Raw genomic sequence first — 26,293 nt, 5'->3', positions numbered from 1 at the left:
CCCCCACCGGCGGAGATGCGCGTGCGCGCGGGATGCGGGGCGCGGGGTGCGGGGCGCTGCCCGCCAGCCCAGGGTCCCCGGGGTGACGCGCGGCGCCGCAAGGACACGCAGGCCGGACGCGGGGCGCAGGTGCGGTGGGCGGGGACCCGCGTTCCCCCACCTGCCGGCCGCGCCACCTGCTGGGCCGCCCGCCCCGCCCGCCCCTGCCTGCGCGCCCCAGGGACCACTTACCCGGTCCCGGGCACGGCCGACGCCGCGGCCTTTGCTCCAGCGGCTGCTGTCGCTGCAGACGGGCTCCCGGCGGGCAGCGATCCGCTCCAAGGACGGAAAGGCCCGGGCACAGGGCGACCTGGCCGGAGGCGCCGGGCGCGACCCTCCGCGGCAGGCGAGAGCTGCGGCCGAGTGCTCCTCACGCTCCGCACCGGCGGCGGCGGGCGACGCGGCGCGCTCGGCTCCAGCCGCAGCTCTGAGCGCGGAGGGAGGGAGGGAGGAGGGAGGAGAAGGAGGCGGGGGGGGGGGGGGGGGGAGGGGGAGAAGGGAGGAGGGAGCGGGCGCGGGGGGCGGCGCGCCGCGCGGGGGCCGCGGGGCTCCAGAGCCACGCTCCTGGAGCGCGCCCTTCTGTCCCCCGGGATGCGCTGGGGTGCCTGTCCTTCCGGGTCTGCCAGTGCCCCCGGAGGGCGCTAGTGGATGAGAGGTGGGCTTGGCTGGAAACCTGGGGCCCTGGCACCTGGGATCGCAGGGAAAGAGCGATGAGCATGTGACTGGGGCACCCGGACTGCCGCTCCCTCTCAAGACCCCTGTCCTCGAGGTCCTCTCCCTCACAGTCAGGTGGAGTGTGGAGCTGGGTTGCTGATTGGTAGCGAGGGCTTCTTGGGCGCCTGAGGTTTCCCAGGGGGTCGTGATGCTCTTGGAGCTGCCTGCTATTGGGACTATGACAACTAAAAGCGTCTTTGGGGAGGGAACTGGAGCTTATGATAGATTTTCAAAGTTGGTGACCCCAAAATGTTATCACATAAACACCATTACACAGGACGCAGAGCTACTGCACACAGGTGGACGGACACCCGAGACAGACGCACAGGGACGCATACGTTCCAGGCACAAGTGGAGACAGACACAGACAAGCCCTGATGTAGTGAAGACCCATCCCCACCAACACACATTGGCATGTCCCTGGGCCGTCACCGAGTGTGTGCCCACTGACACCCTGCAGCCAGGTGCCACCGGTCTTTAGGGTCCCAAGCTTCCCAGTTCCAGGGACAGTGGGGGCCTGCAGACTCAGAGGAGGCCTTTGCCACCATCTGAGGGCATCAGAATCCCCAGAGGGCTGAGCGTAGGAAAGAGAAGTGACAGGCCCACAGTAGGCCTCACCGCCTCAGAGCAGGCAGGGCTCAGAGCGCAAGAATGAGGCAGGTAGAAGACACTTGGACATAGCCACAAATTCTTTCTTGCCTCGGACAAGCAGAGCCCCAGGGTGTCCTGTGTGCAAGGGCCATGCTGGGCACTGGGGACACAGCAGGGGCCACAGAACAGGGTGCTGGCGGGCAGAGCGAGTGTGCGGTTGGAAAAGTGGGGTAAAAGCCCTCAGGGAATATTGATGGGGGGAGCGAAAGATGGTGCCGGGGGGCTCAAGGAAGTCTTCCAGAAGGAGGTGCTTGTTGTGACAGAGACCTATAGGACTTGAAGGGTCTGCTCCCCAGAGTTTGTCCTTCCTTCAGGAAGCAGCTGGTTCCATGAACAGCCCCTGACATCTGGTACCTCTCAGTGCAGGCAGAGGTCACACGCATGCTCTCTCTCTCTCTCTCTCTCTCACACACACACACACTCATTCACACACGCCAGCATGCTCATGTGTGCTCTGTCACACACACATGCTCACCCCCCCACCCACTCACACATGCATATGTGCTCAATCGCATTCACATTCACACACAAGACCGTATTCATCTAGCCCACGCTTGCTCACTCACGCGCTACACACTCACAGGTCAGTCACACGTACTGGTGCCAACACATGCTCGTGAGCACTCACCAGCCAACGTGCAGACGCTCACACCCAACGATTCATGTAGAGTCACATGCTGTCATGCTCGCTCACTTGTACACACTCATATACCTAGTCGACTGCATTCACACTCATGCACAATTACTTACATACACGCACGCTCGCGCCCACGCTCACCAGTTGAGTTGTGCGCACTCTCACACACACTCACGCTCCGAGCTCTCACACCCAGCCTCACACAGTTGTCTGCCCATGTTCTTACACCCTCATTCTCACACACGCTCACATGCTCGCTCACACGTACTCGCACACACGACTTGTGCACTTCTCCTGTGGGTTTGTAGGTGCCCCCACAGGTGGGGGGTTGCCCCAGCAGGTGCGGCTGGCAGCAAGTCTGGCTCCCTTGGCCCCACAGCCCCAGAGCCGCAGCTTCTGTTCGCGAGCTCAGCGTTGCCCGCGGAGCCTCCCACCGTCTTGGAGTTGCTCTTCCTGCCGCCCCACACTCAGAGTGACCCCGGACCCCGCCTGAAGCCCATTGTGCAGCTGAGGTGCCGGCCCACCTCCCGGGGCATCCGCAAAAGGGGAGAGGATCCCTGAGGGGTGGGAACACCGCCTGAGAGCCTACGGCCTCCTCTACCCCATGGATGCAAGCTGGGTCCCCACGCCCAGTGTGGCAGGCTTCCTGCAGTCTGGCCTGGTGGCATATCCGTGGTCCCTGGCCTGAGGTCCCGGGCTGCTGGCAAACGTTCAGTTATTGGTCAGCCTCTGGGCAGACACATGTTGGTAGCTCGGGGAGGAGAGGAACAGGGAAGAAATGGGTGCTTAGTGGGAGGGGAGAGTCTCACACTCGCAGGCCTGGGAGTGGCTGAAGAGAGGCGCCGGGACTCCCTTGGGACAGGATCACCGCCTTCCTTCAGCGATCAGGGGACCTACTGATCGCCGACGGCTCCTGCCCACATGGGGGCATTGGCGCCATCACGGGAAGTCCGCCCGGCTCCCACCTCTTGCCGGGGTCTCCCTTGAACACCCAGAGGGAAGAAACGAGTTGAGGGGAGAAAAATCAGAGGCAAGGAACACTCACCACCACCCCCTCGCCTCTTTCCTAGGGGTACTGCCAAGGGCTAGCCCGGGCCGGAGTTGGCTGTGCCACACGCCTTTGTGATGAGGCCCACTGTGGCCAAAGTCAGCTGGCCAAGGAACAAGGTATGTGGCCTTCAGTAGAGCTGAAGGGACTGGACCACAGCTCCACGGGGTGTCCTGAAAATGCCCAGTCTCTGGCAAATGGCAATCCCCAAAGAGCTAATGAGCCAGGAGAGGGGATGGCCCCCTTCCTGTGGTTCAAAACTGTTGGTCCCCAGCCTTGTGGCCTGAGGCCAAGAGGGAGGTCTCAGACCCGGGATGTGAGGGAGCCTGGGTGCCAGGGAAACTCTCCCACTGTCATCAATGGCCTCTGCTCCTTGGCCAGCCCCTCTTGTTTTTTCCATATGCACAGAGGTGGGTGGGGAGAAAGTCCTAGAAAGTTCTTCCTTACATCAAGGCCTGTGTCCTGTACTGAAAATGCTAAGGGGGCAGCTCCAGGGAGGCCCGCAACTCCGGCGGGGGTGCGGCACGAGAAGGCGTTTGGCTGAGCGGCCCAGACTTCCCCCCTTCCCTGAACTCTCCTCTGTTCCTTTCCTCCAGCCCCACACCTAGTCCCCGCTGTGCTGGTACCCTTTCCTGCCCCCTCAGGAGCCCCAGGCCTTGGTCGGTGCCCCTGACTCTTACATGGTCAGCTGCCTCCACCCGGGACGTCTCAAAGGTGCTCTTGGCCCAAGAAACAAAGCCAAGAACAAGAGGCCCGCCCTCAGGCCCGTCTCCCTCCAGCCTGCCCACTTAGTGCAAAAAAGGAACCCACACTCCCTCTTCCTACTGACCACCCCCTCCTTGTCACCTGCCTCCAGCGCTCCCCCTCCCCCACTGCCGCCTGCTTTCTTTCCCAGGTCTTCAGCCAACCGGCACCACTTCACCACACCTCTCTTCCGGCGCCCAGCAGTGGCCTCCCCTCCCCCTTGTCTGGTCTCCCTCCTGCTACTTTTGGTGTGGCTGTCACAGTCTCCTCTGGGGACAGGAATTCCTCAGCCCAGCCTTGAAGTAGGGGAACTCCTGGCCCGGCCCCAGGGCCCTCTCTTTTCTGAGTGTCCACTGTCTCCCTGAATGAGAGCATAGACCCTTCCTTCTCCCCTCCTCCAAGGCCTGGGGGGCCACCATCGTGCTGGGGCCTCCCAGATCAGCCAACACCTGCGGCCCTATGGCAGGCTGAAATGCCCTCGCACACACGTGGGATTAAGTTAAGGATCTTGACGTGGAGAGATCATCCCGGATTATGTGGGTAGGCCCTAAAGGCAGTGACAAGTGTCCTTATAAGAGAGAGGCAGAAAGAGATCACACACACACACACACACACACACACAGGAGGAAGCCCTGTGAAGACAGGCGGAGCCTGGAGGGGTAGCCAGAAGTGGAGGAAGGACCGGAGCCACCAGAAGTTGGGAGAAGCGGGAAGGAGCTTCCCCTCGAGATTTTGGAGGGAGCACGGCCCTGCTGAAACACCTTGAGTTTCCAGGAATCTCCTGTCAGCCCCTGACCTGGCCCCCAACAAGTCCCGGCGCCCACAGACCTCCCCTAGGACCTTGCAGGCACTCGGTCTCAATAGCTTCTACCCTTTTCAGGAGCAGCTCAGGTCTGGCAAGGGCGAGATGGCCTTTTGGGCACGACTGCTCCTGCCACCTGGCTCCGGTCTCCCGGGCTAGCAGCAGGCCCCGGGGCCCCCAGTGTCAGGGCTGCCCTGGCTCTCCAGGGCCGCGGCCGCGGTGGCTCCGTGCTTTGCCTCTTCGCTCAGCCCCCGCCCTCCCGAGACCAGAGCCCACGGGGAGGGGGCCTGGAGACCCCAGGGGGGACCAGAAGTGAATGAACAAGTTCTCAGAGCGGCCCCTCCAGCTGCCCCTTGGGGCCCTTCAAGGAGGGGTTGACCTTCTGAGGTGCCCTGCCCCCATCCCCGGCCATGGTCTGGGGACGCCCGGCGGGCCGCCCCTCCGACAAGCCCTAACTTGTCTAAACCGAAGCAATGGATTCAGCTTAGGCTCCAGCTGGGCCCCGCTACGACCAGAAGGCGCCTGACCTGCAGTAAGCACTTGGAAATGTACCCCCACCGCAGCCCCGTGTCTCTGAGAATGCTCCTTGGCAGCCACGCCCCGGACAGCCCTCCCGGAGTGAGCCGCTCCCGTGACTTTCAGGGCCCGTGTGTGGGTGCGTGTGCGTGCGCCTGTGTGTGCGCCTGTGCGTGTGCTTGCGCACCTGTGCCTGCCCCGGCTCGCTCTCTCGCTTAGATGTGTCCTCTGAGCTGCATCCACACCTCCAGAGCGCCTGGGGTCTCCTGGCCCTCAGGTCCTGTTCCTTGCGGCCCCTTCCTCTTCCTCCAGGGGCCTCGGACCGGCGGCGGGGGGGGTGCCACACCCTCAGCCTGCCTGCTGCCTGTCACCCCACATCCAATCTGTCCCCAAGTGCAGTGGCTGGAAGCTGGCTCCTGCTCCCTCGGTTGCTGTGACTTTGGGGGCACAGCAGAGGCTCTGTACCTGGGCCCTCTGAGCCCCTCCATCTGCCTGCAGCTCACCCCGTGTCTCCCTATGACCACAGCCAGGCTCCGAGCTCCACAAGGAGGGCCCTTTTGGGGCACCAGGCCGGATCATCTTCATGGTGCCCTGGCTTTTATTCCTGAACCCAAGCAGTCCCAACTTGGGTATGGTCATCGTCACCATCATCTAATAGTTTGCAGCACACTTGACAGCGGAGCGAGACCAGGTCTGTGCCCACTGCTGTGGGCGTGGAACCATTTTCCAACCAGGACTCATCAGCTCTTCTGTGGTGTGGCCCTGTTCACAGCCCTGGGCTCCTGCCGCAGGGCCCAAGTTGCCCCTGGGTGCCTTGGGGGCCTCCGGTCTGGGCAGAGTGTGGGTCCTGCCTGCAGGGTGCGCTGTCCCCTATTGTGCTGGGTGACCCACAAGGCTGGGAGGGAAGATGGAGGTCTCTGGGGACTGCGTGGCACCTGCCTGACACAGTTCGGTGCCCCAGACTGGCCCACAGACAAATGGCCTGAGGACTCCGTGTCTCTGTGTCCTCCAGGCCCCAGTTCTGGCTGTCCCTCTTCCCAGCCAGTGAGGGGACTTGACGAGGCCCAGTCTCCTGGCCCCTGGCCAGTGCCCTTGCCCCGAGCCTGCCCAGCTCAGCAGAGATTGCTGGGCTGTGGAGCACATGGCCCAGAATAGTGCTATGATGCCGACGGCTGACATTCTGTCACGGGGCCACCATGCTGAGCGGCGCCTCCTGTCCCCAAAAGGGGAAACTCAGGGACGCCGGGCACGCTGGTGCCAGGCCAGGCGGAAGGGCATGCAGCTCTGTGCTTGGAGCCAGCACGTGGAGCCTCTGAGCTCCTTCTCTCCTGGGCTGGCACTCCTCATGGGCCCTGCCTGCTCTATTTTCATCGGAGGCCTCTGGCTGCCCGGGAAAGCCCCGGCCCCCACTGCCTGAGGCCAGGGCCCCTTGTGGGGAACGGAGGACGAGCAGCAGGCTCTAGCCTGCTGCCATGTCCGTCTGTTGGCCTTGCCGTCGGAGGGCACGCTGCTCCGGGGATGGTTCCTCACAGGCCCATGCTGCCATTTCTGCCCATGCTGCCCTTTCTCAGGCTCCGTCCTGGATGCTTTCCTGGGAGCCAGTGACAGAACGTGGCAACCTGGGCCTGGCTCTGCCGGCACCCAGTGGGACCCGCCGTGGGGGAGGCTCTGCGTGGGACCCAGGCCAGGCCAGCGCTGCCTGGTCTCTGAGGCCTGTCCTGCCAGGTGGCGCCCCCTGGTGCTGACTTGGGTGCTGTGCACAATTTTTGATAACAGCCTGGATCTCGCATGGTTCTGAGCCCCCAGATCCCATCAGGATAGGCTGGCAGGGCCCCTGGGATCTCCAGGACCCCTCTCAGAGTGACGGTCTAATCTGGGGCTCTGAAGATGGCAGGCGCTTGGCAAATGCTCTGCTCTGGAAGGGCAGAGTCTCCCTCAGCCGGGCCTGCTTTAGGAGCCCCGTCTAAGGACAGCTAGGGCAACGGAAGCACCTCGAAGGAAGCGGAAGGGGTCCCCTTGTCCAGTGTCAGGTCTGGAGGCACTGAGGACTCTCGCCTGCGGGCAGGGAGAGCAACAGAGAGGAAGCCCGCGGCTCGGAGTGGGCACGGAGGGGCAGAGCCTGGGAACCAGCCACCATGGCCCATTGTAGCTCTCCCCTCTCTGCCCGGTCCCCAGGGCCACCCCACGAGTGGCAGCACACAGAGCCATACTGCACAGTGTTTCTTTAATTGAAAGACAACAACCGACCTCAGAAGCAGCCCCACCGTACCAGGGGGCCGGAAGGCGAAGGGAGGGGACAACTAGCTGTCATGGGGGGAAAGAGGGACAAGGACAGTTGGCTGGGGCTCCAGTAGGATGCCAGGCCCTTGCCAGGGCCAATGCTCCCCTTCAGACTATGGGGTGTATGCGGGGTGCATCACCTCCAGCAGCTGGTGCCCTCCAGGACTGTCCAGACTTGGGCTCAAGGCCTGGGCAGGGCAGGCTGGGAGGCAGCTGCCCTCTGTCCCCTAGCTTGCCTGGGTAGGGGCTGGGCAGAAGCCCAGCGAGACAGACACCGACCCAGCTCAGAGATGTGAGAGAGGAGAGCGAGGCTGAGAGAGACAGATGGAGACAGAAAGAGGGGGAGAAAGAGCCAGAGTGCCAGAGAAGCAAATACTGGTCTAGAGGCCAGTAGGGCAAGGAGGCCTGGATGAATGGGCCATGGTCTTGCAGAAGGGTTGGGGGGGCATGGGAGGCCCAGGGTGGCAGGCCAGGCCCAGGACGGCTGGAAGCTGGAAGTACACGAGGAGGAATGTGTCCCAGGCGGGTGGGGTGGGCTGTCTCCATCCTTGTTAGCCCCTTCCCGGCCCCTTGACCCAGGGCCTGTTTCTCTTGGGCTGGAGCCTTGGGCAGTTTGATTTCATGGTGAGTGGGAAGAGAGCTTTATGAGGGTGCCTCTGAGTGGCTATGCTGGGGGTGCGGGGGCAGGGACAGCTGTGAAGCCGGAGACATGTGATGGAGGCTGGGTCTTGTGCCCCATCTGCATGCTTGGGAGCCAGGATAAGGGCGTTGGGAGGCAGCGAGCTGGGGTCCAGGATCGAGGGCGGGGCTGGAGTGGGCGCAGCTGGGCACTGACTTTGCTCCTTCGCTCTGCCCTCCCCTTCAGGATGTCCGCTGGGCTCTCTAGAGACCCCGCCCAGGCCACCACGGCGGTTGCTGGCTGCTCCTACTTTTTGTAGTTGCCGAACTGGATGGCCAGGCGGTCAGTGACGCAGCGGAAAGTGGCCGGCTGCACCTCCCAGTAAGGCACAGGGTTATTGAAGAGGCTGATGCCGTTGTAGTAGGCCCGCTTGACTCCGAAGCCCACGGGGCAGAAGTCATTGACGCCCACCTTGGTGATGTTGTTGGTGTGCAGATAGACCACCTGGGGGGCAGAGGGACGTGGCTCAGGCCCAGTGCCAGGGCGGAGGATTCCCCCCCCCCCCCGCCCCCTACCACCACGGCGCTTGGAATCTGGTCCAGCCTGGCTGGGCCACGTTGAGGGTAGATAACAGAAGGCTTGGGCCCTCCCTCCCAGCTGGGTCCCACCTGGCCACCCCTTGAGGGTACTTTCATTGTAGTGCTTGCCCTTTTGAGGGCCAGAATGTGACTCTTCCAAGGCTGGGGGCAGCAAACCAAGGCCTGGGTATGGGTGTCAGGTGGGTGTTGGGGGGATTTTCAGGTACTGGTGTGTGACCGGGGGCTGGGACGAGGGACCCACACGTGGTGTGTGGTGGGTGGGAAGTGAGGGACCTGGGGGTGTGAGTCTCCATGCAGGGAAGATGGCTCCTTGGGCTCATGGATGGTCTCTGGCCCTCTCTCTGAGTTTCCCAAACTCCAGGCCTGGCTCTGGGCAGCAGCCTCTCCCTTCAGAGACCCATAGGTGTGAGAGGAGAAAGAGCTAGCAGATGACCTCCTCTTCCTTCCAGTACCCAGGGGTGCTTGCTTTTTAGCAGCCCTTAACTTCCTGAAGCCGCTCTCTAGCGGAGGGACAGGGGAAGCAGGGGGCGTGAGCAGGTAGGGAACGCCATGACGGTGGTGGTGAGGCGCTCACGCTGCAACTGCGCCCTCTAGAGGCAGAGAGGACACCGGCCGCTAGAGGGCGCGCTTAGCCGGGCCTGGGCCTCCCTGCGGCTGCTTCTGGGCTGACCCGTCTCCCACGCCCTCACCCGGGCAGGGCTGGTCTGGGACTTGGCTGTGGCTGCACAGCCTGTGAGAATGACAGGTGTCCTGGAGAGTGTGAATGGGCCGTGGAAGAGACTGGAAGCCAAGCCAGGGACAGGGGTCCCTGAAAGAACCCCAGGCAAGACCCTGCACCTCCCCCATCAGTCTATATCCTGCCCCGAGCTGAACCTATCTTGCCACAAATCTGTCCACCTCCCATGGCCAGACTGTCCCCGACCTCCCAGGCTCTGCCATGCCTTTCTGGTGTCCCACCCACCTAGGAACACTTGAGCTACAATATCTATCAGGCCAACTCCTGCTCACGCCTCACACCTCTCTGCCCATGACCTGCCCTCCCTGCCACCCACAGTGGAGTCCCCGCTCGCCTTCCCTCCTTCCTCGGCACGGATCCTTGCGATTGCTTCTTTCCAGATGCGGAGGTGGAGGCAGAGAGAGCGGGAGGAGCTGGCCAGACCACAGCAAGGTCTAAGCCATGCTGCCTTACAGCAGCTGGCGAGGGGGCTGACACCCTCACCTGGAGGAGCTTGAGGTCCGGAAGGCCAGAGGGCACCTTGGACAGCTTGTTGTTGTCCAAGTGCAGCTCCCGCAGGGTGGGCAGAAAGCTTAGGCTGCCGTTCTCGATCATGCGGATCTGGTTGTGGCCCAGGCCCAATCTGCGGAGGGCAGGCGAGATGCACCAAAGGGTAGAGGCGAAAAGAGCAGGGGGCGGCGCGCCCCGCTTGGACCCCCGGCACACCTGTACAGCTTGGAGTAGCGGAGCAGATCCTCCAGCTCGATGGCCTGGATTCTGTTGTGGTCCAGATGCAGCTCATTCAGGGTCTCGGGGAGATCTGCCAGGAAGAGAGGGTGCTCTGATGGAGTGCAGGAGGGGAGGCCACGTGTGTGGCCTGGTCTGTATGTGGGTGGGGGGCAGACACGAGCACAGGACTACCAAAGCCCTCCCTGAGTTGACTGATGGTTCCAGACGTCTCCAGCACCCCGCCCCCCATCCGTGCCCATCTGTGCCATGGAGGCCTGACAGTGTGGGGGAAAGGGGCCACCTTCCTACCTTTGGGGATGCCGGTGAGCTTGGCCTCAGAGATGCGAAGGTAGTTGAGTTTTAGGCCATCGAAGGCTCCGGGCTCAAAGCCACTGTTTTCCAGGGGGTTCCCGCCCATCTCTAGGAGAGAGGCCCTGCTCAGCCCTGGTGCCGGATCTGGTTGGCCGCCCGCACAGCCCCAGGTCCTGTGGGCTTCCTGGCTTGGGCTGGCCCGATGGGCCCTGGTTCCCCAGTTGCCCCTGAAAGCAGCTCTGCTACCTTACTGGGCTGATTGCGGACTCCTGATGTTCAAGACCATTAGCTCCCAAGGGTGCTGGGAGGTAGGGGCAAGGCCTCCGGGGGTAGGGGAAGCAGTAGGAAAGGGGGGGGGAGCCAGAGGTCAAGGTGGGGCTCCACCCCAGCCTGCTTAGCTCCTCTGGCTGGGTCCCAGATGGTCCCCAGCTGGCTGGCCCTTTTCCTTCCCTCTCTCTATGGTCCCCAGGTTTCTCTTCATCTTGCTGAGGCAGCCCCGGGGCAGGCTCCCAGAATGTTCTGTGAGGCTCACCAGGCTTGCCTGGGGCACCGAGCCGCCCCAGCTGCAAGAGGCCCTGTCGTGAGCGCCCCCTGCCGGCCGCACTCACCTATGCAGTTCATGTGGCGCAGCCCGCTGAACACGCCCTTGGGCACCTTGCGGATGCGGTTGTCATGGATCCGGAGCTCCACCAGCGAGCTGGGCAGGTTGGGAGGGATCTCCACCAGGTGGTTCTTGGAGATGTAGAGCTTCTGCAGCTTCCGCAGGGGGCCGAAGGCCTTCTCGTGGATCTTGGAGATCTTGTTGTTCACCAGGACGAGAGCCTGGGACGGGGAGGGTGTGGCGAGTGAAGGTGCCCGTGCCCCGCCGATGCCCCGCCCTTCTCGCTTTCTCCTTCCCTTGCCTACCCACCCTGGGCTGGTGATCAGTGGGGGTTGCCAGCGCAGCCTTGAGGAGGTTCCCCAGGCCCGGCTGTGCCATTCCTGCCTCGCACGGCACCCCCCTTCTCTGAGCCTCAACTTCCCTACTTGCATCCTGGCTATGACAAAATCTGTCCCTCTCGGGTCGCTGCGATGCCCCGATACAACGGAAAGTTTTCAGCCACGAAGGGAACCAGGCTGAGCAATTCTACCCTGGGCTTATGGCTGCTACGGCTGCTGAGATCTTCGAGGGCGACCTGGGACCTGCAGCTGTGCGGACTTCTCACAGGACTCCATGGGCCCCCAGGCCCCTCTTGCACTGCACACATGCGTGCACACACCCACAAGCACCCAACTCGTTAGGGGAAGACGGTCCACCTCCTCGAAGCCCCTCAGGGCTGGGCCGGGCTTACATAGAGGTGCTGGAGGCCTTTGAAATCATCCCTGCGAAGTTCGGAGATGTCATTGTTCTGCAGGTCCAGCAGCGTCGTGTCGGGTGAGATCTCCTTGGGCACAGCCTTCAGACCTGGGGGCCAGGGCCACCGTCGCCCGCGTGAGTGACTCTGAGCATGGGGACACGCACTCACACACATGCACACAGACACGCGCACAGGGGCTCTGCCACAGAGGAAGGCCCTTCTCACTCCCCATGCGCCTGCAGCCAGACAGATGGACACCATTCCACGTGGGAACAAGGATCCCCACGCCGGTGTGCGCTCACCCCATCCCGGACCCCACCCTCTCAGGCTCCTCCCACAGGACGGACCCGTGTCTCCTCAGTGGGGCACTCAGGCTGGGCCTGTGCCTTCATGCACCCGTTCCCCCTGGTCCCGGGACTGACCCAGGTCAGAGCACTGAACAACGCGCAGGTGGCAGTGGCAGCCGAAGGGACACATGGCGCTGAAGGTGGGCGTGAGGGAGTCCAGGTCCGGGACCCCTGACGTGGTCTCAGCACCTGAAGCCTCTTCATCATTCAGCATGGGCAGCCCGTCGTCCAGGGTGAAGTCCCAGAAACCCTTCTGCTCGAAGGGCAGGGCCTGGCTCATGGCCAGCAAGGATGCCAGGAGCCACAGAGGCAGCATGGTGGGCATGCCTGGGAGGAGGAAGGGGCTGTCAGGAGGGCCCAGCTGGCACTCGGCACTCGTACCTGCTCTCCGGGACCTGTCCCGGCAAACCTCCAAACGCCAGCAACCTAGGTTCCATGCACCTCAAGGTCGGAGCGGCGGGAAAGGGGGCAGCAGAGGGAGCGGATGTGGGCAGGCAGGGACCCCTCCTTCTGCTCTCCTCTGATCCCAGGCAGGATGATGGCTTTCATGGGCGATGCATCGTCTTGCCAGTCGGTGAGTTGGCAGCGCTGGCCCCCTCCCCCGCTGTCCCCCACACACCACTGAGTCAGCTGGCAGTCCGCCCCACGGTGGGTTGGTCAGTGAGGGGAGCAAACGGAGTGGAGGAGGCGGACGGAGGACGGAAAGGTAACTAACTCTTCGCCCCATACTGGCCTTGAAGAATTTGGGTTTGAATTGTGGCTCAGGACGATGTGGGCGCAGTCAGCACTGAGCTAGACCACCGTGAGTCACTTCCTTCCCTGCCTGAGCTCCCCCTTGCAGCACACCCACATTTTTCGAAGAAAACTCAAGAGGCCAAGACACCAGGCTGGGCACGCAGGGCTGAGACCCGGGCTAGCCCCGAAGGCAGTGCGGTGGGGGGAGAGAGAGAGAGCAGGGGCAAAGTCACTGAGGGGAGGGGGCACGGCCCCACCACCCTCCCTGTTGCTCCCCAGGGCTTCGGCACCTTCTCCTGGCCCCCAACACTTCACCTGGCTTGGCCTGCTGAGCCCCAGGGCTCGCACTTAGCTCCTGCCTGCCTTCTGCCCGTGGCCCAGCCCCCTGGAGAGGCCCCCAGAGGGGACCAGGCTCCTGCCAAGGTGGCAAGCGGGTTCAGGCTTGTCTGAAGGCTCCCCCAGGCTGGGCAGCGGGGTGGGCGTGAGGGGGAAGCTGTCCTGCCCAAACCTGCCCCAGGTGCCCGTCTTTACCCACCTCCTTCCTTCTCCCATGCAGCGGCCCCCTGTGGGAAGGTCCCACCAGCCTCACCTACCCAGACCTCCCGGGACAGTCCCAGCAGCCTAATCTCCCTGTTTGTTACACAGGCACAAGTGGGCCTGCCCTGCTTCCCTCCCAGACTCTGGTGTCTGGGGTTGTTCTGGGGGCATCTGTGGGCGGTGAGACTGGCCAGGTTCCAGGGGCTCCCTGCAGACCCATACTGGGCCCCACCCCAGGGGGACCCTCCTCACTTGGGGCCCATTTTGGATAGGGGAGGGCCTGTGAGGGGCTTCAGTGGGGCTGGGTGACCCCTGAGCCTCCCTACTGGGTGGAAACGTGGAAGGGGTCCCCAGGGAGTGGAGGACCCTGCCTGCTGCATTCCTGGGCCAGCCCAGCTGGTGTGGGGCTAGGCTGGCTGATGAAGGCTGCCCCCCCCCCCCGCCCTGGAACCTTCCCGACCAGCAGGCCAGGGGTCTAGCACCACTTCTGGGTCTGGGCACAACTGCTCTATGCTCCGGGTTCCCATCCAGCCCAGTCTTGCCACCCCCTTTCACACTCAGGCACCCCTCGGTGGGTCATGGAGCTTGCCCTGGCTCCCACCGTTCCTGAGGACAGAGCAGGACAGTATGCAGCAGCCTTTCTGGCACCCAGGGCTGCGGTGTGCTTGGCTGGTGGAGGTCACAGACCCAGGATATGGTTCAGTGGACTCAGCTGGACAGCCAGCCCCAAAGCACCCCTAGCAGCTCCCAACAGCCCTCTTGAGTGTGGCCCGCAGAGACAAGCTCAGAGAAGCTGCGTGCCTGTCCCAGGTCACACAGCAAAGTAAGGACCCCCATGTCCAGGGGGAGCACCCAGTATGCCTATCTCCTTCAAGCCCCCACACCCCACCATCATACCCCAGGTTCTGCCAGCCCCAGACTGGCCAGGCAGGACCCAGGGGAGCCCCCAGAAGGTCACGGGACCGAGTAGGGAGAAGGCCCTGTGCTTGCCTACCTGGGCAGTGTGTCCCTCCTTCTTCCCCTGATTCTGCGACCTCCAGGACAGAGCAGGGTAGGCCTGGGCCGCTGCTTGGGGCCCTCGCCTGGGAGCCACTGGACGCCCAGAGCTGGGAGGAGGAGGAGTGGTGGGAGAGAACAGGAAGGGGAGGATGGAGGCAGGAGAGCAAGATGGAATTGGAGAGAGGGAGGAGATTGCTCCCTTCTTGCCTGGCACCCCTGCCAAAGCCGCTACCTCACAGGCGGGATGAGTCAGGGCTGGACCGCCCAGTGGGAGACTTGGAAGGCCTTGGGAGCCACAGTTCACCTGGATAGGTGGGGGTGGCTGGGGTGGTCTGGCCAGGCACAGGGAGGCTGTGGGGAGAGGTGGACAAAAGCAGGCCTCTTCTGGCCTGTCAGGGCTGGGGAGGGTTGGGGGGGGTCTCTGCAGGGAATCTCAGCCCCCATATCTGGCCCTCCCACCAGACTAGAGGATGGACAGCACTGGGGAGGCCATCCAGGGAAGCTGGCCACCCCGGCTCCACATGGGCTCCCGGGACCTGTCCCAGGTGGACGGGGGCTGTAGAGGAGAAGAATCAGCTCAGATGATGTCACTGTGTCTGGGGGCCACGGAAACGTGGAGCTGCGGCCCTGGGCTCCCGCACGGGCTCGCTTGTGGTGGGAGGGCCTAAAGCTGAGGGCTTGGAGGCCCTCCACCGGGGGCCCTATGACAGAGGCTGAGGACAAGGTGGGGCTGGCTCTCCCACCACCCGCTCCCGGGCCCAGGCCGTGGACAGGCTGGCAGGGTCGGGGCTGGGCAGGCTTCCCAGCAGAGCAGATGCAGCGGGTAGAGTCACCCAGGGAGGAGGGGGCTGGCTGGACAGTGGACCTGAGGGGGTGTCCCGGAGGACTTCACAGCAGGCCTCGAGCGCCATCGCAGCGTGCTTGGAGCTTGCTGGACCCCTCCCCCTCCGAGCAGAGGAAAGAAGTGGTCACGGCCATGAGGCCTCCGGCCTGGTGCCCACAGGTGTGAGCAAGGGAAAAGGCTGGGCTTCCCGGAGCCTGCGCCGCCAGACCCATAGGGCCTTCCTTGTCTAGCCCCTGAAAGCCAGCGCAGTCCTCCGAGCGGGACTGCTCCTGGTCAGCGCCAAACATGACGCATTGGCAGTCTCTGAGAACATGGAGGGGCTGTGCCAGGCATTCAAGCCAGGCCAAGGGCGGCGGGAGCAGGGCTTAAGGTCTGGTGCACGCTGGGAGCTTGCTTGCAGATGTGTGGCCCGCTGCTGCCAAGTCGCAGACGCCGGACACCGTCCCGAGACCTCAGCCCAGGGCGTCCGGCCCCACTGAGCTACCCGACCTGAACTCTGGTGTGCACACCACCGTCTACCTAGCCCTGCCAAAGCCCTAGGACTATGTGGATGCAGAGGGGTGGGAGAGGAACAGGCAGCACAGGGTACCCCCCACCTTCCTCTGTCCACCAAAGCCCTCAGGGACCAGCTTCAAACAACAGGCTACATTCCCAGCTGCTCCTTGCCACCCTCCCGGGCCCCACCGACCCTCTTCACTTGGGTGCCAAGCAGAGAGAGGGGACATGTGCCCCCCCGTGGGTCTGCTGAAGCTTATGCAGGGGTGTGCGTGTGAGGGGGTGACCGTGTGAGGGGCTTATGGCTGGAGTGGAGAGGGGGCAGGCCCTGAGCCCCACGTCGTCTGCATCTGCTCCTTCCTGCCATGGCCCTGGCCTCCCCGGGGGACTGGACGTGCGGTGGGCCCCGGGCTCTGTCAGCCTTCGGGGAGAGCTCCGACCTGCCAGTGCCAGTTGCAGGCTGCAGGGAGCCAGCAGGGAGCTGGTCCATCGGCTGCAGGGGGCTGGTCCCGGGGAGCCGGCAGGGGGGCCGGCGCTGACACGCCAGACCTCTCTCCCCTCGGTATTCAGGAAAGCCATCCACCCCTCCCCCACTCTGCAGAGGAAACCTCTGGAAAGCAGGAGGGTCAAACTGCTGGCCAGGAGCCAGGCAGCAGGGGACCCAGGTCAGCTGAGGGTCCTGAGTTCCCGGGTCCTCTCGCAGGTGTCCTTCCTTCTCCTCCCACTCACTGAAGAGACCCTGAGCTCCTCCTCAGCACGTTCTGGATTGTTTGAGGAAGAAGGTGGATGCTATCATCTCCTGGAAATGGGGCAGGGGATTTAAATGATCTCTTAACAAACCACCCCCCACCCCAAAAGACCAAAAGAAGAAAGTGGTGTTTTTACCAGTTGGTGAACAGGTAAACTGAGGCTCAGACTTTGCCCAAAACTCTTGCCCAAGGTCACTCAGTAAGGAAATGGTGGAACTAGACTTCACTGTCAGTCTGTCTGTCTACCTGCCCATGTGCCTGGCCCCATCCTCCGTCATTGGCGGCTGTGCCACAGGTCCCAAAGCCATAAGACCCTGTACTCCCTAGGCTGTGCAGGGTGCTGGATCAGCCTCTGGGCCCCTGGAAAAGACTCCCGAGCAGCTCCCTCAGCTGAACTGAGAGGTGATGCTGCCGGAAAGCTGAGCCCTGGTCTGTGGGCCCTCTGCCTCCTTGCTTGCCACCCCATGAACCCTCTGGCAACACGGGGCCTCTCTCTGACTGCCACCAGCGGTAGCTCCCCACCGTGTGCAGGGCCAGCCGCCCCTCCGTGGCCCCAGCACAGCCACCGGGTGCTTGCTCCAGGTCTGCAGGGGCATGGAAAAGCCATCGTCCCAGCCAGGCCGGGGAGCTCCCCTGGAGCATTTTCCGTCCCAGTAAGCACCAGACCCCACAGGGAGAGGTTCTCAGCCTGGTTCCCAGAGCCTGGCGTCCTACCTGCCTTGCTCCCTGGCTGGGCCAGGCCAAGTGAGGTCCTTCTCTCCCAGGGTTTCCGGCAGCCCCTTCCCTGCATCGGGTTCCCTGTTCTCCTCCAGGGGATCTGGCTGGGGGTGGGAGCTAGATGTCTGTAGTTGGCCCAGGAGGCCCCTCCAGGGGCTCCCCCCGTGCACACCTCCGTTCGGCCAGGAGGCCTCCGAGGCCCTGGTGGACCATAATCAAGGGCGAGCCGGGACTCAGGCTGCAAGGAGCTCAGAGTCGCGCTGGCCTCCGGTCTCCTGGGAGTAGGGCTGCCCTCTGTCTCTCTCCTTCAAGTACTGCTTCTGTTCCCCAAATCCCAAATCCTGTAGCCACTCAGGCTGGTGGATGCTGTGTTCCACTTGGCCATCCAGCTGTCAAGGGGCAGATGGTGGGAGAGAAATGGGGGAGCCCTGCAGCTCGGCCCCAGGCTGATGTTTGCGGATTCTGGCCTTGAGCCCTAGCTAGGAGACTGGGTAGAGACCCGGGCCCCTTAAAGCCGAGAGATGTGTTACCACAGGGAGGGGCTGCTGAGTCATTTGTGTCCTGGCCCCTCCGGAATGCCAGAAAGCCATGATGTTGTTCTGTAGGCTGCCGTGGGAACTGAGGCTGCTGGGCCCCAGGCGAGAAGGCATCCTCCACGGCCACCCTGTGGACCGCCCCGATCCAGAGCAGGGCGGTTGGTGGGGACAGCAGAAGCCAAATGGGGTGGCTCTGGGGCGGCTCCCAGGAGCCTGGAATCCCAGAGGCGGTGAAGGAGGCCCTGACGGGGTGGGGGTGGGGGGCTCTCGGGCTGAGGGCTCCAGGTCGGGGGGATGAATCCCAACCACCCACCCCCTAGAGGAGGTGGCCCTTAGGGCCCCGCCCCACGCCCACCCCAGGGGCCACTGGGAGACTGGCCTGATCACAGGGCTGGCCAGCGAGCCTTAATGGGTCTCAGGCCCTGGGGAGCAGGACCGAGCACACACCCTCCCCATTCCCCCAGTGCAGCACCCCTGTGGGCAGGCCCCTTACTGCCTCCCTCTAAGGTGGGATTTACAGAAGGCATCCTGTGGGCCCCAGTGTCTGAGCAGAAGAGAACAGGATGGAGGGGTGGGGTACTGATTGACACCGCGGTCAGCTGACAGGAGGGGGGCAAAGCCGCCAGGACCCTGCCTTTAGGGGGAGCTCTTGCTCACACCCCGCCCCCACAACTCCACGGCTCACAAGGAGGGTGCCTGGGAGAGCCACCATCACTCCTCCAGTCCCTCAATTTGAGCCAAGCCCTTGGGCTGGTGTGTCCCCTCGCACCATTGGGGCCAACAGGTGTGGCAGAAGGCAGGTCCGGGCAGAGATCAAGCTCTCTTACCCTGGGGTGACTGATGAGGAGGGTGAGGAGGGAGTTGTGGTGGGGGTGGGAAGATGTTTCTTACAATCAGGGGTGCTGGAAGGTCCCCAGAGACGTGCAAGACAAACGACCCAGCTGCTCAGCAGATGAGGCTTCAGAGGGCCTGAGGCCGGGGCTGGGACCATCTGCGGTGGGGGGGTGGAATGGGGGCAGTGTGGACGCCACCTGGGCCATTGCCTGCTGCTTGTGTGCCCCAGGGGCCTCCTGGGAGACTGCTACTCTCTCATGCCACAACTGTGTCCCCAGACAGGTAAGGACAAGTGACCGCTGGGACAGTCCTGTCCTGTGCTGTGCTGTCTCCACAGGGCTTCTCCAGGGAGTGAAAGAGGGATGGCCGTGGGGGGCCCAGGAAGCAGGGGAGCTGGGAGAGATGGGAGGCCCTATTGAAAGGTTCTGCCCTCTTGTGGGGACTTGGCACTGGCGCCAGATTGGACGCCCTGGGGTCTCTCAAACACCCCCTTTCCTCCTGGCTTTCCTTGTTTATGCTCCTCCAGCGGGCCAGGGCCACTGGTAGGATGGGGAAGAAATTTGGTCAGAGGACTGGCAGGCCAACTTTCTGGGCCCCTGAAATGAGCCTGCCCAGAACTGTCCCCAGCGCATCAGTGAAAAAGCTGGGCTTCAGGCTCCCCATGTACAACACGGACACACGGGTCTCTGCTCCAGGGCAAAGCACAAAAGCGGTGGGATGATTAATGCCCACTGTGACCTGAGTTTTTAGGGCTTAAAGGCAGGCCAGTGGGTGGGTGGGGGGCAGGCTCTCAGTCTGCTCTCGCCATCCAGTGCGGTGCCTTCCTTTCAATGCACCCCCACCGTCCCTCCCCGCAAGGCTACCCCGCACTGCCCCGCCATAGCCAGACACGGGCGGCTTTCACACGACGGGGCCTCTGTCAGGGCAGACTGTGTCTCAGGGAGTGGAAGGACCCGGCAGCTGCATGCGTCCAGGAGGCACTCCCCTGCGTGGTCGCGGCCGCCTGCGCCTTCTCTTTCCACACCAGCCCTGGCCTTGCAGGGACCTCCCTGGGAAACTTCCTTGGCACTGAGGGAGGCCTGAGCATCTCCAGCCTTTCTCAACGCCGGTCAGTCTCTACAGGGTGGAGGGCGTGGAGGCAGGAGCGTGCTGAGGACAGGACTGGCCATATCTGCGACCAGAGTGGCCCTTAACAAACATGGTTCGAGAACAGTTTCCCTGGCCTGAAGATCTGCACTGCCCACCCTAACCCACCACCTTGCCCTAGAGTACTGTGGGCCTCCTGCTCCCCTCCGCAGGACCGTCCTGGGCAGCCCTGATGGACCAGTGCCCGAGCCGCAGCCCCACCCTCAGAGCCCTGAGGGGGGTGCTCCCATCCCCCAACCCTCCAGGGCACTTGGTGACACGTGCACAGAGCTCTCTTCTGCCTTGCTCCTCTCCTGGGTCACTTGGCAGTCCCTTCAACGTGTCAGCCATCTTGGGAACTTGCAGGTCAGGGACCAGTGGCCCCGTCACCTCCCACTCCAATCCCCATGCCATGCAGTTGGCCGCAGGTTGTCATTACCAGTGCCCAAGTGAGGCTTCCCTGGGTGGTACAGCGTCGATTGCCAGGGCTTGTCAATCAGGAGCCCTGGGTCCTGGCCCCAGCTTTGTGTCGGACTTGCTGTGCAATTGTGGGCAGGTTCCTGCCTGTCTCTGAGCCTCACTTGTCCCCTTTGTACAATGGAGGGTGTGGGAGTGAGACCAGCAGGGGCTACTCCTTCCCTCCCAAAGCACTTTGGGAACAACCCTGCGCCACGCTTTTGCTTCCCGCCTGAGGCTCTCCCTCCAATCTGGAGTGGTCCCATGCACCAGTCTGTGGGGGCTGCTTTTGGGGGACAGAGCTCTTGAACCTCACTGATCCTTAAAGGCACCCATGCTGGGACAATGATGTCTGAGTTTGGAAGTGGACCTGTGGCCTCACCCCTCCCCAGGGTCCCCAGAAGCCCTCCAGGGCCCCAAGCCAGGCCTGCCCAGGCTAACATGGCCCAGTTGCCTACATTTCTCTCCGCCCCCCCCCATTCTGAGTTTCAATCCAAGAGGGTCCTGGGGACAGGCAGAACAGAGCCACCCAGCCAGCCGCACCCAGGGACCCTGTGGTCAGGGCCATGTGGACCCACCCCTCACTCAGGAGGAGGTGGAGGAAGGGAATTGGCCTGTGGGTTAGGCTGCCTGGAGTGTGCCGGGGAAACCAAGTCTGTGAGCCCACGCCAAGGACTAGTCCTGGGCAGGGCCGGCTGCCGAAGTGCAGGGAGCTCTCGGGGACTCAGGGACTCTCAATGGAGGAAGAGGGCTGCTGGCAGAGCTGGGATGCCAGCCACCCAGCCATGCCAGGGCCATGCTCTGGGAGGGGGGGCAGTCAAGGGGGAAGAACCCAAGAAGGAGGTAGGGAGGGCAGGCAGGCAAGGCAGGCAGTGTTGCTGAGTGAGGCCAGAAGGGAGAGGAAAGGGGGGCAGAAAATGCAGAAAGGGGCAAGGACTAAGGGAGCCGCAGGGCAGCGACGAAGTGGTGTGGGCCAGGAGCCTACAGCATTGGCGTGGGAATTGTGGGGACCACAGGCAGCCTGGGAGTAGGAGAGGGAGGTAAGTGGGTGACAGGGACAAGGGTAGGGATGTGGAGGGGTGGTGTGGGGGCCGTAGGGACAGGGGACATCTCCAGGATGGTGAGAGGGCAGTGGAACCAGGGATGAGACAAGGAGGGGACAGCAGGGACAACGGCGTGGGGGCCCTACCTGGGGAGGACAAGCGGCCGGGCACAAGCTGGCTAGTTGGCAGGCTTGGGTGTCAGGCAGTCAGTGCGTCTGTCCGTCTCAGTTGAGCCCTCCGAGAGCGGCTGCTCACTCCCGGACAGTTTGTGGAGAGAGGGAGACAGAGGCGGTGGGAGGGAGGCTAAAGGCTGGGCGGGCTGGCCGACAGGGAGGGGACAACAGCAGGAGGGGGCGGGGAGGGAGGAAAAGAGGGAGGGGGCTGGTGGGGCGGAGAGGGAAGGAGAGAGGGAGGGAAAAAGGGAGGGAGGGGGCAGGCCTCCAGGCCCCCCTGGAAGCTTCAAAGGGAGCAATTTTCTTGTAGACGGCTGGGCTAGCGTCCCCCCACCCCCCGCCCCAGGCGCATGGGGAAGGGACACACTCACTCACACAAGGACCCTTGGTGTCTCTGGGCAGGCACAGCCTTAGATAGTCAAACTTTCCACTGCCCAGATAGGGACACTGAGGCCCAGAGAGGGGCGGGAACTGGCAGAAAGGGAAGGGAGGAGAGGGGCCTGGGATCCTGTCCTGAGCCCGCCCAGAGTCTCCTGAGCAAGGAGGTGGTTCTCCGCAGTCAGGGAGGCAGCCTTGTGCGTTTCTGGAAGGGCTGGATGAGGCTCCCAGGTACTCTGGCCATCCCAGCCCCCCTACCCCACTCATCTTTTTTCCCTCAAAAAGAGGACTGGTCTTCTCTGTGTGAACTTGAGATGAGACTCAGCTGGGCACTGACGGGAAGGCGTCACAGACTCTGGGGGTCTTCCCTAGCTTGCCCGCCCTGAGGCTCAGACAAGCTGAGAGTGGGAAAGTGAGTCATCTTTCTTTGCTCCATCCATGCGTCCCCCGGGAGCCAGTGAAGGCTCTGTGGGTGGGCACTTCCTCAGGGCTGAGCCCTGTGCTGGCCACTGACAGCGGCGAACCGGGCCGGCCTGCCTAATGTCCCAGGAAGAGGCCACCGTCACCCACAGCCCCACGTGACCACTGGGAGCCCAGCTCCCCCGTGTCTAGAGCCCAGGGCCTTAGCAGCCCGCCTCCCTGTCCTGCGGGGTCCCCTTCCTCCCCTGGTCTGTGCAGCCAGCATGCAGCAGGGCCGGGCCACAGCCCGCCTCCGTCACAGGCTGACACCGCACTGAGGAAGGCTCCCACGGGCGAGGGGAGGGTTTCCACAGAGCCAGAAAGCAAGGTGGGGAGCAGTGCTGAGGTCCGCAAAGGAAACAGAGGGAAGAAAGTAAAGGCAGGCAAGGAGCTGAGACAGAACACCTCCGAGATCAAAAGAGAAAAGTGCACGGAGAGATGACAGGCTCCACAGGCAGAAGCTGAGGGAAGTGAAAGACAGGTGGGTCCAAGAAGGGAGAACAGGGGTCCTGCCCACCTGGCCTGCTGTCCAGAGCCGAGTGTGGGTGGGGTCTAGAAGGTTCTGCCTGGGGATATGGCTGGGCCGGGATCCCCTTCCAGGCGCAGCAGCATCAGTTCAGCGCCCTCGGCGGAGGACCGGAGACACAGGGTGTCCTGGTCCAGCTGCGGTGCCCGCCTGCAGGAAGCTTCCAGGCCAAGGAGAAGGGAGATGGGGGAAAAACAGGGTCTGGGAGGGGAGCTCTTGTTTTAACGGGTGAGGCGGCTTGGGACCTGGAGACGGGAGAGAACACATGACCTTGCAGACAAGGGGAATCGTTGTCTGCTTGTTTGTTTGTTTTTTACTGTTTATTGGCGACCCACTCAAACTCTCTGAGCTTCGGCGTCCCCAGTCGCAGCGGCCCCGCCATCGCACTCTGTGAAAGGAGCGCGTCACAAAAGACGTGGTATGATTCCACGTGAAACATCCAGAATAGGCAAACCTATAGGGACAGAAAGAGTATGAGAGGTTCCTTAGGGCCAGGGGGTAAGGGTCGGGTGGGGGGTGGGATAGAAGGTGACAGCTGAAGATATCAGTTTTCTTTGCCAGCTGAGGAAAGTGTTCTAAAGTTGATAATGGCGATGTTGCACACTGAACATGCTAAAAACCACAGAATTGTATATTTTATTTTATTTTTCTAAAGATTTTGTTCATTTATTCGTCAGAGAGTGAGAGGGAGAGAGATCACAAGTAGGCAGAGAGGCAGGCAGAGAGAGAGGGGGAAGCAGGCTCCCCGCTGAGCAGAGAGCCCGATGTGGGACTTGATCCCAGGACCCTGGGATCATGACCTGAGCCGAAGGCAGACGCTTAACCCACTGAGCCACCAAGGCGCCCTGAATAGTACATTTTAAATAAGTGAACTTTATGGTATGTGAATTGTATCTTAATAAAGCTTTTTCTAAAAAGGAAAAAAACCCCACCATGTAAGACACGCCCATTGCCCCAAGGAGCCTTTAGCTGCATCTGAGGCCCCACCTGGCCTTGTGCGCCCGCCCATGCCGCCCTCCACTGGCCCTGCACTGCTCCGGGGGCTGGGACCCCAGGAGCCCACACTCACGTCCTTGGCCTCCAGGAGTCCCAGTGGTGGTTGGAGCTCTGCTGGGGAAAGGCACTCTGGGAGCTCCGGAGCTGAGCTCTGAGCCCTGTGTGTGTGGGGGCACTCTTGTTTCTTGCCTTCCCAGGCCCACATCCAGCACCAGAGGTTCAGAACGGCTTCCTGGAGGAAGTGACTTAAAATATACAAGAGAAAAAGGAGGGAAGAGGACCACTGGCAGTGAAAGGACTAGCACACAGCGAGGAGTAGCGGGGAGAGAGTATCACCCCAGTTAGGTGGGGCAGCCTCAGTGTCCCCTGCACAGTGCACAGCCCTGGAGGTGTTGGTGTTGGCCAGGCGTGCCTCCGGAGGGAGCTTGCAGGTGACAATGGGGGATGCATCTGGGGCAATATTTCCTTAAATACGGCTCTTGCGCCTGGAAGGCTCTCGTGTCTGTGGTTTGCAGTCTGCCCCTGAGTCACTCAGCCGGCCTGGCCCTCTAATTTGGGGGCCACTCCCAGACCAGCCAGGCAGCACCTCAGTTCCCCAGTCCTTCCCCTTCCTACTCTCTCTCCCCAAGCCTCCGCTTTCCCCTGAGAGCCCAGGAACAACGTGAACCCCAGCTGGGAGCAGCCCGTACTTGTGGCCCCCTGCGCTCTGGCTTCCCCAGGCTGGGAGGAGGCCGCTGGAGGGAGGGGAGGGCAGGCATGGAGGGCAAGGCCGGAAGGAAGCGCAGGCATTTCCTGAGGCCCCCAGGCTCTGAGGAGGCCCATGCACAGCTGGCTTAGCTCCGCAAGAACACGTGGTACACGGGGCTGGCCAAGTCACGGGGGTCAGGGGGGCTGTGAGAGGCGGAGCCCAGCCTTGGCCAGCATGAGCTCGTGGGGGACGAGGGCCCTCTCCCAGCATGTCCTGGACCTCCGGGACACCACCAGACAGGCCCCCAAAGCCCGAGTCTGGACACTTTTCTCAAAGGGCTACGGAGGGCTGGCCAAGCCTGCTGGATCCTTGCTCAGGGCATCCGGCCCTCCCCTCACTGTCCCAGCCCGCTCCCCGGGAGCCAGCCTAGAGCCCCAGAGTGCAGGGAGGGTGCAGGAAGGTCGCAGGGCAGGGTAGTAGTCAGGAGACAGGAGGGCCAGCAAGGGCAAGGCAAGGGCAAGGGTGTTAAGACAATGGGGCATGTGCTGGAGGATAAAGAGCTGAGAGGAGGGGAAGGCAGTCTGCTAAGCGGCTGGGGGGGCGGGGGCTCCGAGGGCAGGGCAACCTAAGCCCATTGCCATCCTGTGTGCCTCCGTGTGAAGGGCCTGGAGTCAGCCGCAGCCTGTCCCCGACAGCTGGCTTGCAGCTGTGTGTGCCCTGCCCTGGGCGGGGGGGGGGGGGGGTCCGGGAGAGAAGCAGGGCACACAGCAGGCAGGCTTTGGGTCATGGCCCCCCTTTCAGCAGGAAACCCTGCCTCTGGTGGGGCTCCCTGGAGTGTAGAGTCTGGAAGCCTGGGACGTGGCCCCCAGGTCAAGGTCCAGGGGCTTGAAAGGGGCCTCTACCGAGGTGACAGCAGTTGAGAGAGCTCCCCCTGAGCTCCAGCCCACCCAGCTGCCGGTCCCATGAACCTCTGGGGCCTGGAAAGAACAGCATGGCCCTGAGCTCCAGGGGCCCTCTGCCAGCCCCCTTCTCTGGCCTTCCTGGCCTTTCTGCTGGGCTGTGTCTGCCTCTACACGTCGTCGCCCCCCACCCCTCCCCCCCCGTCTTTTCTTCCTGGTTCCTCACTCCTTCCTCAGATCTCCCATCTGTCTCTCTGTCCCCTCCCTGGGCACCGAGTCAGTCGGTCAGCCCACCCATTCTCCGGCCCACCCCGACGCACGTGCTACCAGACCAGAAGCCACACGGTCAGGCTTCTCCCAGCGCCTCCTGGCTTCTGTGCTCAGGGCGGGGCCACAGAACAGGGAGGTGCCCAGCAGGGTCGTAGCTCAGACACGCATGGAGGTCACTTCTTGACCAAGTGACCCTGCCCAGAACTTAGCCAAGATCTCTAAGAGGGCCCTCGAGGCTCCTGGGCACCGCAGCCCCTGAAGCCAAGCCAGCATCTCCAAGTTCACGGCCTCACATGTGGGCCTTACTCACAGTCTGCTGGCCTCATCCACTCCCATTCTCCACACCCTCAGTGGCGGGTCAGCGACAGTCAGGGAGCCAGGCCCCTTGTCACCAGGGAGCAGCCCCTCCTACCCGGAGTGTCCTTGGAGGCTAGAGTCAAACATTCAGACATTTGGATATTTGGGAGCCGTGAGGTAACATACCTAACTGGGCTCAGGAGACCGTCTGGGTGCAGGGGGCTGGGAACCATCCCCGACGGAGGCCACCCTTTGGACAGAACCAAGAGGGAGCCGAGCTGCGGCGGAGTGCACCGAGCCTCCACTCTCTGGAAGCTTCCCAGTGCTGATAGCCAAGGTGTGGCCAGTGAAAGCTGGCACTCTCCATGCCACAGCTTTTTTTGACCTTCCCCTGAGGACATAATCACACAGCGGCTCTCTGCCCCAGGCCGCCAGGGCTGTAATTTCA

At 62.8% G+C, this 26,293-nt stretch overlaps 1 protein-coding gene across 2 annotated transcripts; it reads right to left on the bottom strand.

The window, feature by feature from the left end:
• Positions 1 to 7,358: 7,358 nt before the first annotated feature.
• On the bottom strand, positions 7,359 to 21,445 carry BGN (biglycan). 2 transcript variants are annotated; one of them, XM_032846319.1, is made up of 8 exons: positions 21,306 to 21,445; positions 12,165 to 12,416; positions 11,737 to 11,849; positions 11,014 to 11,227; positions 10,403 to 10,513; positions 10,091 to 10,184; positions 9,869 to 10,007; positions 7,359 to 8,554 (listed from the first exon to the last, which is right to left on the bottom strand). In XM_032846319.1, exons 2-8 carry the CDS (start codon positions 12,412 to 12,414, stop codon positions 8,357 to 8,359), a joined length of 1,119 nt encoding a protein of 372 aa, XP_032702210.1. In that variant the 5' UTR covers positions 12,415 to 12,416; positions 21,306 to 21,445; the 3' UTR covers positions 7,359 to 8,356. The 2 variants fall into 2 exon arrangements, with proteins under 2 accessions (XP_032702210.1, XP_032702211.1); XM_032846320.1 differs by lacking the exon at positions 21,306 to 21,445 and adding an exon at positions 14,356 to 14,458.
• Between the last annotated feature and the right edge of the window lie 4,848 nt (positions 21,446 to 26,293).

The sequence above is a fragment of the Lontra canadensis genome, unplaced genomic scaffold (assembly GCF_010015895.1).
Source record: "Lontra canadensis isolate GAN:19392208 unplaced genomic scaffold, GSC_riverotter_1.0 scaffold174, whole genome shotgun sequence".
Lineage (NCBI taxonomy): Eukaryota > Metazoa > Chordata > Mammalia > Carnivora > Mustelidae > Lontra > Lontra canadensis.
The sequence above is the reverse complement of the archived record's forward strand: the minus strand, read 5'-3'. Positions and strand labels throughout refer to the sequence as shown.